The sequence below is a fragment of the Falco cherrug genome, chromosome 4 (assembly GCF_023634085.1).
Source record: "Falco cherrug isolate bFalChe1 chromosome 4, bFalChe1.pri, whole genome shotgun sequence".
NCBI classification, from domain to species: domain Eukaryota; kingdom Metazoa; phylum Chordata; class Aves; order Falconiformes; family Falconidae; genus Falco; species Falco cherrug.
In genome coordinates this window covers 26,676,871-26,688,324 of record NC_073700.1, presented here as the reverse complement: position 1 = coordinate 26,688,324, position 11,454 = coordinate 26,676,871, and the positions used below count along the sequence as shown (strand labels likewise).

At 54.1% G+C, this 11,454-nt stretch overlaps 1 protein-coding gene across 1 annotated transcript in view; it reads right to left on the bottom strand.

Annotated features, from left to right (window-relative positions):
- Positions 1 to 3,856: 3,856 nt before the first annotated feature.
- HS3ST6 (heparan sulfate-glucosamine 3-sulfotransferase 6) overlaps positions 3,857 to 11,454 on the bottom strand; it is a 40,607-nt gene continuing 33,009 nt past the window's right edge. Inside the window, exon 2 of the mRNA XM_055708772.1 lies at positions 3,857 to 4,796. Coding sequence (XP_055564747.1) covers positions 4,178 to 4,796 — 619 coding nt within the window. The 3' untranslated portion in view covers positions 3,857 to 4,177. The remainder of the gene's footprint in view (positions 4,797 to 11,454) is intronic.

Here is an 11,454-nt window from a genome sequence, read left to right as displayed (position 1 = left end):
AAAGTATGGCATTCCCTGCTATGGGTTGTAAAACATTTCCAGGATGCATCAAGATGAAGTGTGTAATTGCAAATCAGCCCTGCTGCTCTCCTGCATCTCCAGGCCTGTGCAAAGGCAGGGAAGTTTTAATTTCTTCCTTCTAGAGCTTACACCACCACCCCCACCCCTCCATTTTTGTTCTTTCCGTTCTGTCATCGTAAATTTGGTATAAAAGAAAAAGAAGTATATAAATATTTTGGAGACATCTTGCAACTCTGTTCTTCCTGGCTTATGGAGTGGTTGGGATGGAGGGGGAGGCCCAGGGTACAGGAACCACAGCATTTTGGGTAGCTGGATTTTCAAAACAAAAATGGGGTTAGAAATGGAAATTTTCATTAACTGAGATGGGGATGAAAACTTCATTTTACACTTGGTAGCAAAGCTGGATGTCCATCGCCCTCTGGCCCTGGCACTTCCCCCATTTAACCTGGTGCCCCAAAGGCATTTCCACAGCTCTGCCGTAGTCCTCTGAGCCAGCAGACGTTGGGCGCACGGCTGCCCAAGCTCCCCTGGGAGAGAAGCGCTTCCCCAGGGAAGCGCCAGCAGCGTGCTGGGGTGCGGGCAGACTTCAGGTGCTCACCTGTATTTTTAAGCACATCCCCCACTGTTCTGGGGGGAAAACGTCGCCTTCCCGGTTTCTGGATTTTTAGCCACCTGAGACAGGTACAACGAAGGGAGAAAGCCATAAAAGCAGCCACATGGGACAATGTTCCCTCCCTGGCAGTGCGCAGTGGCAGGCACGCAGCAGACATCACCACAGCTCAGCAGCATCTTTTTACAACTTTATTTCCAGAGGTCTTGTGCAGAAAGATACAGCGGTGACACCTGTCCCTGAGCTTCTGCAGGAGTTTTCTGGGGGTGTTCCAGAACAATTCCTACCGATGCAGCACCTCCCATGCAGGGACCAGGGTGAGCGGTCAGATCCCCACCACCCCGGCCAGCCAGTGGTCCCCAGTAGTGCCACTTCCCGGCAGCATCGCAGGGTCCCACCGGGTGAGACCCCCCCGGCTCCTGCATGAGCCCAGCAGTGGCAGCCCCAAAGCTGGGGTCCACGGGCTGATACCGATGATTACAAAAGCCACTGCGAAGGGGGTTCCAGCTCGCATTTCCCCAAGAGCCCGCTGCCTGTTATCAGGGAAAGGGCTCCCAACCAAGCTCCACCAAAGAACCTACAATAAAGAAGCCAAGTTTCCATTTCTCAGTAGCCCTTGGCTCAGTGGGACAGCACAAGAGCCGTGTTGTGCCTCTGCTGAGTAAACCAGTAAACCTTCAGTAAACCAGCTGCTGGTTTTTCTTAGATCTTTTTTTAATCAGGCGAGCAAGGCAGTGATGGGCAAAGGCAGTTGCTCCTGTGGATAGACATGAGAAATGCATGTTGCACTAGCAGGTGATGGGATCCTTGTCGGGCTGGTGAAGGGAACCCACCTGATCCTGGGGAGTGAAGCATCGCGGTGAAGAGCTGCTTGCTGAGCACACTGCCCACCCTTCCCACACCCCAGCCCTTCCCTTGCACGCTGACTCCCTTCTCAAGCCGAAACCCCCACGGCACTGGGAGGGCCCACAGCACAAGGCAGCAGGAGTGGGATGCAGGCACTGCATCCCCATGCGCTGCAGGTGACCAGGGAGCGATGTGGCGCAGGTCCTGGCGGAGACACTGGCCCAGCCGCCCATCCTGCACCGGGCAGCATCGGTTGGAAGCGTATTGCTCTGCTGGGGCTCTTGAAAGCAACGGAAACAACCCAAAACGCTGCCATGGTGGACATAAGCCTGTGCTTGTGCTCAGGGCAAGAACCAGGAGATTTCATCCTGGGTATCTTCCCCCTTCCTACCCAAAGCCGCTTTTATTGTCTTGATCTAATGAAGTGCAGACTTCACCTGGACAGACCCATAAGTGGCTCCTCTCGGAGGCAATGAATACAAATACTTGACCTCATGAGCTGCGGGGCAGCAATTAGTTTAAGCAGGGGGTTTGTGTAACACTTCAAAAGTCTTAATCCATGCGGTCAGCCCTGGCACGGTATTTGCCAGAACCTATTGAGTAGTCTTAATGAGTCTGCAAAGCAAGCTTTCAATACATTTTGGGTCGCTTCAGATGCTTTAAATGGCATAGTCTATATGGTATTGTGGGGCTTTAGAAAGGCCCGGGCTTTAAAAAAGTATGGCTCCCTTTCACAGGGCAGACAGAAACCATCTTTAGAGCCGGGACCCTTAACGTTTTGCATATCAATATGGCTGGGGCTGAATGCAGTCACTCAGCTGAGAAATAGGATCACTATCAGCGTTTCCAGGCTTTCACAGGCACTTGGGAAACTTTAAAGCCCTTCGTGGAGAATAATTTGGTCGAATGTCGTGGCTGGAAACAAAACCTAAACAAGCAGAGCGCAGTCCATCATGCGGAGCTGCCAGCGAGGCTGACAACAGGCTCCAGCCGCTCGACATCCAACCCCCAGCGGGTCGGCGGCCGGGGCACTGGCAGTCCCGGGGGGACATGGCTGGGGGACACCGGCTGGGCATGGGGTGCTGAGCCCATCCCAGCAGAAAACCAGTCCTGATTTCATCTCTTCTTATTATTCTTTTACGATATACCAGTTTTTAATACCGGCCATAAAGCCCCCAAGTTCTGGCACCACACTGATGGTGGCATCTGCATCTGTCCCCGGCACTGCTCACACATGCATGGACTGACACCGCCATGCCCCGCTCCCCGCACAGAAACAGGCAACTGGTTGCATTTAACTCCAACATCATGTTAATCCCATCCCCACATGTCACATCTCCTGGCAGCAGCCAGATGAGCCCAGGGGCTGAACAGGGCAAACGTGCTCAACCTCAGCTACAGCCCGGAGCATCGCTACAGAAAATACGTACCGCCTCGGAGGGGCACAGGGGAGGTGTCAGCAGCCGGGATGTGGGAGCAGGGAGAGCTGCGCAGGGTATAAAGCACAATATGCCAGTGTAAACCCACCCTGGAGCTGGCAGGAAAGGGGCCAGTGCCTGTTGTGCATCCCAGGGGAAGCGGTACCTGCCACCTCCATCACCGTGGGCAGGGGAGGCGATGGCACGCCTGGCAGGGCATGCCTGGCTGGACAGTCAGCTTTGGGATGCTGCGCATGGAAGAAACCACAGCCAAAGCATATTTGCAAACAATGCAGGGCCTGAGGGCCCTTGAAAACACATAATTAGCTCATTAAAGAGACAAATACAAGTCACTAATAAGATATTAGAGGTTAATTAAATGTTTTCCCCATCTTTAATTAAGGGAAAACTAGTTAATTCAGATTAGACTAATTTCTGCAGCCTCCCATGATGGCCCTCTAAGGCTGCAGGTTTGAAAATCCATTGAGATTCTTGCACAGAAAGGTCAGAGTTTGGGGCTTTTGTCTGCTCTGCTTGGGTGAATTCGGGAGAAGCAGGGATTTTCATCCTAAGGGTTAGAAATGCCCTGCTTTATCATCTGGGTTACTCAAAGAACATAAGAAGGTATGTGATACGCAACTCCCTCTCCCTAACCCCAGACCTGGCATTTATTCAAAAGTACTGCCGGTAATTGTTTTTTTTAACTAGGAAATTCCTGCAGACTATTTTCTGTCTGCAAAACGTACCCCACGCCTGGGGTCTGCTGCTTGGACGGCCTCACCCACCTCCCCACGGCAGACCATGCCTGCGCTCAGCACCAGAATTTGATTTAGCAAAAACCCACTGGCTGCACGCCCCAGGCACCAACTGGTTTCCAAAGCTTTTATTGTGGATGGCACAGCCATCACCCCCACACGCTCCCATCCACACACTCACACCCTTCCACTTGCCACCCAGAATGGTCACGGTTAATACAGATTAGCAAGATTTATATGGAAGAATATTTAATCTGGTCGGGGAGGGGAGAGGGGTCATCTGTATTTTTATTTCTTAAATATTTCTCTCTACTCCAGAAGGGTCCATTTCTTGCCAGAAAAGACCTGATATAAATTAGAACGAAGGGAGGAGGTTGCTGGTGGGGCCGTCACGGGCATCCCTGTACCACAGCAGCCATGAGCATCCCTGGACCATGGCAGCCACCAGCATCCCTGGACTGCGGTCCTGGCTCCACACACTGCTGGGCAGACCAGGTCCCAGCACGGCAGCATGCCCTATGGATGGCTCAGTCCCACCCAAAGTCCTGCCCTGTCATCTGATAAAACTTCATGTTGAAGGGTCTGTAAAACTCCCGCAGGCGCTGGACCACCTGCACGTCGATTTTAGGGTGCGGCCGCCCCTTGGATTTCCCCAGGCAGCGGGGCTTGCTGCTGCCCTCCGGTTTCTTCAGGCAGGGAAAGCCCTTGGTCTCATTAAAATAGAAATGTTTGTCTGTCACCACCCTCTTGAGACCCAGAAAGTCCTGGACACGACCCATCTCCCCAGCTGGGTCGCTGACAAGCCTCTCCCCACTGACGAAGAGGAATTTGGAGAGGGGGAAGTACTGCAGCCAGTTGTCCAGGTGCTTGGCGTAGATCCCGATCCTCACTGCGCTCCAGCTTGTGTCAATCAGTCCCGTGCTGATGTTTTTGAAGGCCAGGGCCTGGAAGCTGGGGATGGCGGGGTTTTTGGAGAGCGTCTGCGTGTAGTCCGAGATGGCGCGGGTGACAGGGTTGCGCACCACCACGATCAGCTTCGTGTCCCGAGACATGTTGTAGATGCGCCGGGGAGCCTCCTTGGTGACAAAGTAGCTGGGTGTCTTCTCCATCGTGATCTGCCCCTCCAGCGTCCGCGGCATCAGGCTCCTGGGGAGAGAAAGGGACACGGTCAGGGCTCAAGGCACAGCTGCTCCAACCTGATGCCGCGACAGGGACAAGCAGGAGCAAGCCCCAAAACCTGGCCAGAAAAGCCCAGGGGCTCCCCAACCATGACCACCTCTCTCCTTCCCCTCCTGCCAGCCAGGAACACTGCCCTGTCACACCCCACCACTCATCTCCTCGTCTCCAAAAGCCTTCCTAGGAGCACCCATGCCCAGGTCTCTCCTTTCTGCTCATCTCATCTCAGCCTGCCCTTTGCCCCCGACATGGTCTGTCCCCAAGAAGGGGACTCCCTGTCACCCTGTCCAGCCAGCAGCACTGTCCAGAGGGCACTTGCAGGCTTTAAGTCCCCTTCAGATGTTCCTCACAATGCCCATTCCAGACCTGGAAAACCCTTCTGCCTCCTCCTCCTCCACCCCACTGAGTTTCAGTGGTGGTGGCTGGCATCTCGGCACGCACGTTTTGGGACGGGGCTGGTTTTCATCCCAGCCTCCAGACCGATTTACATGTCCCAGAGGTGCCAACTTACCACATAGGGTTGCAAAGAGGAAAATCTCATCACGGGGCTGTGCAGCCACTGGGGCTAAGCCCGAGCAGCAGCTGGGGATGGAGATGCCCACCAAGGCTCCCACCTCCTCTGCCTCCAGACAGCAAGCAGTTAAGGCCAGAAAAAGACAGTTTACAAAAACAGAAAACCTCTCAGGGCCCAGCTATTGTGTTGTGTAAAATTCACTGCCTTGATTGTTCCCTTGTGCACTTTAATGAGGCATTAATTGCTGAAGAAATTACCCAGGCATGTCACCCTAGGAGAGAGCCAGGGGCTGCAGAACAGGCTGCCCCTGCCACCAGCACAGGCACCTGCCCAGAGTCCTTCACATCCCCCTTCTTAGGGATGGACACGTCCCCTCCAGCCATCCTGGTGGAAAGGGGACTTGGCTTTCCCAGCTTGGCTTCCCGAACCAAGGGCAGAGCCTCCTGAGCCAAGACTGTGGGGCCAGCTGGGAGGCAGCTCAGGGGTCCCCGCGGGCGCAGCCCCCAGCGTGGCTCCCCACCATGCAATGCCATTCTGAGCTGCTGCTCCCACGGCTTCCCTTGCTGGCAGACAGTGCAGATGTGCCGGGGGACTGGCAGCACGTGCTGCTGCATCCCAGCCACATCTTACCAGCTCACTCCCACCGCACCCTGCACGGGAACCCTCGCCAATGGATCCCACATGGATGTAGAGCTGGAGCTCACTCTTCATGGGGCTCATCTGGGATTGAAACGGCTTCATTTCCTCCATGCTGTCACAAGCTGCGGTCCCCGCTCCCTCCATCGTGCTTGGGGTGACATGCACACACCCCCAACGCCCCCCCAATGCCGCCACGTAAACCAGAGGAGCCTGTTGCTGAAAGCTGGGCCGCAATGCCATTCTGCTCGGAGCCCAGCAGCCTTCTGCTGTGGTGCCAGGGGCTCAGCCCTGCTGCCCACCCGACCAGGGTGGCTGTCCTTGCACTGGGTCTGTCCCAGGTAGGAGGCTGCTGTCCCACAGGGAGGGGACACGAGGTTTTCAGAGGTTTGCTTAATCCTTTGGGAAATGGCAAACCCACTTCAATAGCTCTTTTGAAATAAAAATGACACGTCCAGTTGTACACAGAAATACATACAATACATACAGAGAATAAGCACGCCCTTTGCTCCCACCTAGGACTTTTCTTAGCAGATGGCAGGGAACTGAACCAGACAAGTGCTTGTTTCCAACAGGAAACTGAGGCACCAAGCAATGACCTGGCTTGTGTAGGAGCTGCTGTGTAATGCCTACAGCCATCCAGCCAACAAACATCCACCATGCTGACATCAAATCGCTTGGGTCAGCAATGGGGATCCAGCCTAAGCTGCTCCACACATGGAGGCATCCCAGGACAAGCTCCAGGGATCAGGAAGTCTTTTGGAAAACGTACTAATACCAGAATATCGACTGTGACAAGAGGTAAAATAAAGCAAAAAAAATCAAGTCTAACCGAGATATTTCACCTAACCAAAAGGAAAGGGTGGGGACAGGACAGACTTTTTCCTACAAAGACTTTCCGTTTTGCCTGAACTTGGGAGAATTCAGGTTTTAAAACTCACGGTTCCCCCCAAGACCTCCCCTGCACCCCTGGGGCTGCTCCATCCTGTGTCCCTTGAGGCTCACCAGAAAGGAGAGGGGTTTCCCCCACACGCCCCCATACACCTCTCCTCCCTCACCCAGGCAAGTTTATTTAACATTGCTCGTTCGAGGCCAAGCTGACCCACATTAAGGGCAGGGAGAGCTCCAAATCCTGCCCAGAGCATCCCTGCAGGAACGCTGCCAGAGCGGGAGGACGAGGATGGACCTTCCCACCAGGCTGTGACTGGGTCCGGCAGCAGGGCTGGCTCTTGGCTGTGGCACTTCAGGACATGATGGGGTATTTCAGGGATCCCCATCCCACTGCTGGGAGCAGCAGCACCGGAGAGTTGTGACAGGCGGGGAGTGGGGTCCCAGGGCAGGAGGGGACGGGCCACACTGCAGCCAGGGCTTTGCTGTGGGGAAGCCAGGGCTTTGCCCAGCAGCATCTGTTCCTTATGTAATGGGAAAAAGCTTGAGGTTTCTGGGTTTTTTTCCTCTGGACGCAGGAAAGAACACTTTATTAAAAGCATTTGTGAGTGATGCTGGGCCCCGCACAACTCCCTCCCCCAAACAAGAGGCAAAAGCCATTTGTGGCTTTTTACCCCCCGTGTTTTTTTGTTGTTGTTGTTTGTTTGTTTTTGGACAGTGCCAGCATTTTCAGAGCTACTTCTCACCCCAGCATCCTTGCCCAGCCTCTCTGTTTGGCAGCAGCAGTGCCCCAGGCAGGGGGATGCCCTCTGGGGCACACGCATCCTGGGGGAGTGATGGGTGGTTTCCCCCAACCTCTTCAGCACCTTTTCCCCCCAGCCCCAAACAACCACGCTCACCGGAGGGGCTGACTGGCAGGGTTCCCACTGGGAAGCACCTTCCCAAACGAGGATCAGGCCCCTACAGCCCTTCCCCTGCCACGCTTGCCTGGAGCCAAGCAAGAACTGATCGCCCACCTCCGAACGCCACTGTTAGCACACCTCCAACCTGCTGCTTGGGCTTTCTGCCACATGCCGAGCCAGCAAAGCATGTTTAACTCTAATTATGTTCAGAAACCTGGCACGGGGTTTGCCAGGCTGCTTCACACAGCTTCACTGGGTGGTTTGTTGAAGCATTTCTGCAGCGCTTCCCCGGATGCCACCAGGATTTCTGCACAGCAAAACGGCTCCTTCCCTGTGCCGCGTGCCCACCCAAAACCCTCTCTCAGCAAACGTGGGCTTAAGACCTAAAACAGTCCCTCTCCTCAATGGGCAATAAAATGTTTATTATCAAACAGCAAACACTTGGGATGAAGTGATCTGAGATCCTGGAGAGTCCACGTTAAACCAAAATACCGCTTTTCTCAGCCTGAGCTCCACAAACCAGCACTAGTTGTAGCGTGGCTCAGGAATCCACAGTTGTGCTCAGCTTTTGTGAAACACGATGGTTTGGGTTTGCTGCAGTTGCCATCCTGGTGCTCCTGAGGATGGAAACTGGAGAGGAAACCCATGAGCCCCCTCTGTGCCAGCCGTGCTCTCCACGAGCACTGGCACAGCGACCACGAAAGCGATGTGAGCCTGACACCCCAGCAAAGGTTTTGCCAAAATATTTTAATAAAAGCCGTTTTACCCTGCCTCTTCCTTTTTGCAGAGACAAGAGCCAGGCTGAGCCCCATGGTGCCGAGGCCACCCCTAAGGGGCCTGTGGGGCAGAGGGATCTCCAGGACCACCCGGGACCCCCTCACTGCAGGCAGCCCAGGAGACCCGCACCCAGCAGTACCAGCACCTTCCTTGCACTCATCCTGCTGACCCAGGGCTTCTCAGGAAACAGGAACTGCACCTACTTCAATTAAAGCCAACCACACCATCCTAGGCTTAATTAAAATGCAATTAAAATAGAATTTTCAATAGAAGCCCATGTTGGGGCAGGGATTCCTAGCTCTGCACAGGTGCTGCTGGAGCAGCAGCGAGCCACTCCTGTGCGTGGTGACGGGGTGCAGAGGCCTGCCCCCCACCAGCACAGCCCCCCACTCAGCCCCCCAGCAGGGACAGCATCAGGGCAGTGACGTCCCATGCAAAATCCCGCCAAGGCTGGTCCATCCGAACCGTACGCCCTGCACGCCAGCACTTAGGCAGACGCCCACACGGGCTCCAACACATCTACAGCTTTGTTTCTGATGGGAGCGAAAGGCGCACGACCCGCCACGGGCCGGACACCGCTGACTTGGCTTTACACTCCTGATCCTGCACCAGGTTAGTGTGGAGCCACCGGCTGCTGGAGTCGGGGTGGGGGTGGGGCGTGGCGGGGGCGTTGGGTCTCAGCATCACCCCAGCACCGCATCGGGACCTGCAGCCTCTGAGCAGTTAATCGTGCTGCACCTCCTCTTCCTCAGCAGCTCAATCACTCCCAGCTACTTGCAAGATAATTACACTATTTCACATTTTCATTAACTCCCTAATACTTTCCCCTAAATTACTCCAGTTAATTATTGATAACCCCTGTCTCCCTTCAGATCTGGCTTAAACTGGCAAAGAGCAGACCAGGCTTCTGTTATGCTCCACTTTAGCACAAGCGTTGGAAACTTTAATTAAATTTACAGTTAATTCTTATTGACCTTAAGAGAACGCCTTGGGAATGCTAAGCATCACCTACAGGTACGTGACACTGCAACGGGGGAGTGCCCTGACAGCTCTGGAGGGAATTTGTATTTCAAGAGGATACCATGTGCCCAGGAGGAGGGATAAAACTCTTTTACCTTTCTATTAAGCTGGTAAATTTCAGGTTTTAATAACTAGTAAGACAACGGGCATTTGAAAGGCATCAGTGGTGGGATTTCCTATGTAGAAATACTCAACATGTGAAACTGTTAATGTTTAAAGAAATTAGCAAAATCACAGAGAGGGATGAAAAACGCCACCATTCATCTCAGAGCCTGCTGGGAGCCGTTTCGCTCACCATTTCACCAAGCCTTCCTTCCCACCCACCCCAGAGACCCATCCCCATCCTCCTGTCACCCTCCAAGCCGTGGTACCCACTTGCCCAGAGGCTGGGACCACTGCTGTACCACCCAGTACCCTGCACGGGCAGCTCAGCACCACCTGGGGCTGCGCTTACCAGTCACTGAGGGCTGAGCCAACATGCTCACATCTGGAACATCCCCTAATTGCTCTCAGCCGAGGTGCATTTCCAAGGGCTGCTGGACCTCTCCGGGATGTTCCCTCTATTATAGTCAATGGGAAATTGCAGATTACGGCTGTGCTCCCAGGGGCCCTCGTTTAGATTAATTACCTCCTCTGTTGGGGTAGCAAAGTGCAATAACTTACAGCCCTGATAAAAATGCAGAAAGCTGCATTAAATACAGATTAACAGCCATAGCAGGCAGGTAATCAAAGCAGACTTCAAAAAGCTGGGCCGACATAACTTTCCAGGGTTAATTGGTTCATGATTCCTCAGCTCGAGGATGATTTTGTTGCAGACGAAGGAGAACTCCTCCCAGCACCAAGCTGAGAGCACAAAGTAATGGCTGCGCCTGCCAGAGGACAGCATTGCTGATAAATAAGTCTCCAGCCCGAGAGCATCCCTGCGTTAGCACCCATGGCAGCTGCTCACGCGGCTGCTTCACGTGCAGGACAGGCTCTGTCCGCAACCCACCCCCCCGAAAGGTGCCAGTATCTTTACTTTACAGTATCTTTAGCACAGATGCAGGTCCAAGCTGTGCTAGGAGTGTGAAGGGAGGCCCCAAAATCCCAGATAAACCCCAGGCGTGGGTGATGGGTGCCCTCCAGATCAGGGCTTGCAGGTTCTCAGTTATCACCAAAAGTGGAAGAAAAAAGGGAGAAAAAGCTCCTCTCCATTATTATTAAAAAAACCCCAAGCGCTGACAAAAAAAAAAAAAAAGCCCCGACAAAAGCAAGTGAAAGGCAAGGGGATTTCTGCTGGAGGGGATATGGTTGAGAGCTTTCTGCCGGGCCAAAGAAGTGACTCTTTCAAGGCGGTAAGATGGGCGACGGGATGACGTGGGGGACAAAACGGGCCGGGAGAGCCCAGCTTAGCGCCGGTGACAGCTCCGCTCACCCGCCCAGCCCAGCCTTGTCTGGGCAGGGGACACTCAGGGAGTCCGGCTGCGGTTCCAGGGGACCTCGTCTCTCAAAGGCAGGGTGACAGCCTGCCCGGGACTGGGCTCAATGGGGGACAGAACCTTTTTTGTGTAAATGTAAAACAGTTTGGAACCAGGAGAGAGGGACAAGGCTTGGGACAGATTTATCCTCTCCCAGCAGACACCCAGTACCACCCGGATCTGCATATGAATCGCTCCAACAGGCTTATCTCACCCGGCAGGACAAGGCTGCCTTTGTGGCCGCACCGCAGCTATGAAGTTGTTAAACTGGAACCAGTTATGTAGACTATAAGATACCAGCCTTTTCCTTCAAGGCAGCCAAATTAGCAGCACCTTTGCTGGGAAGGAAGATGCGAGAAGGCAGCGAGGGGGATAGGGTGTCGGGAGGGACAGATCCAGCCTTGTGTCCCTGCTCTCGGCACCGCCAAGGAGAC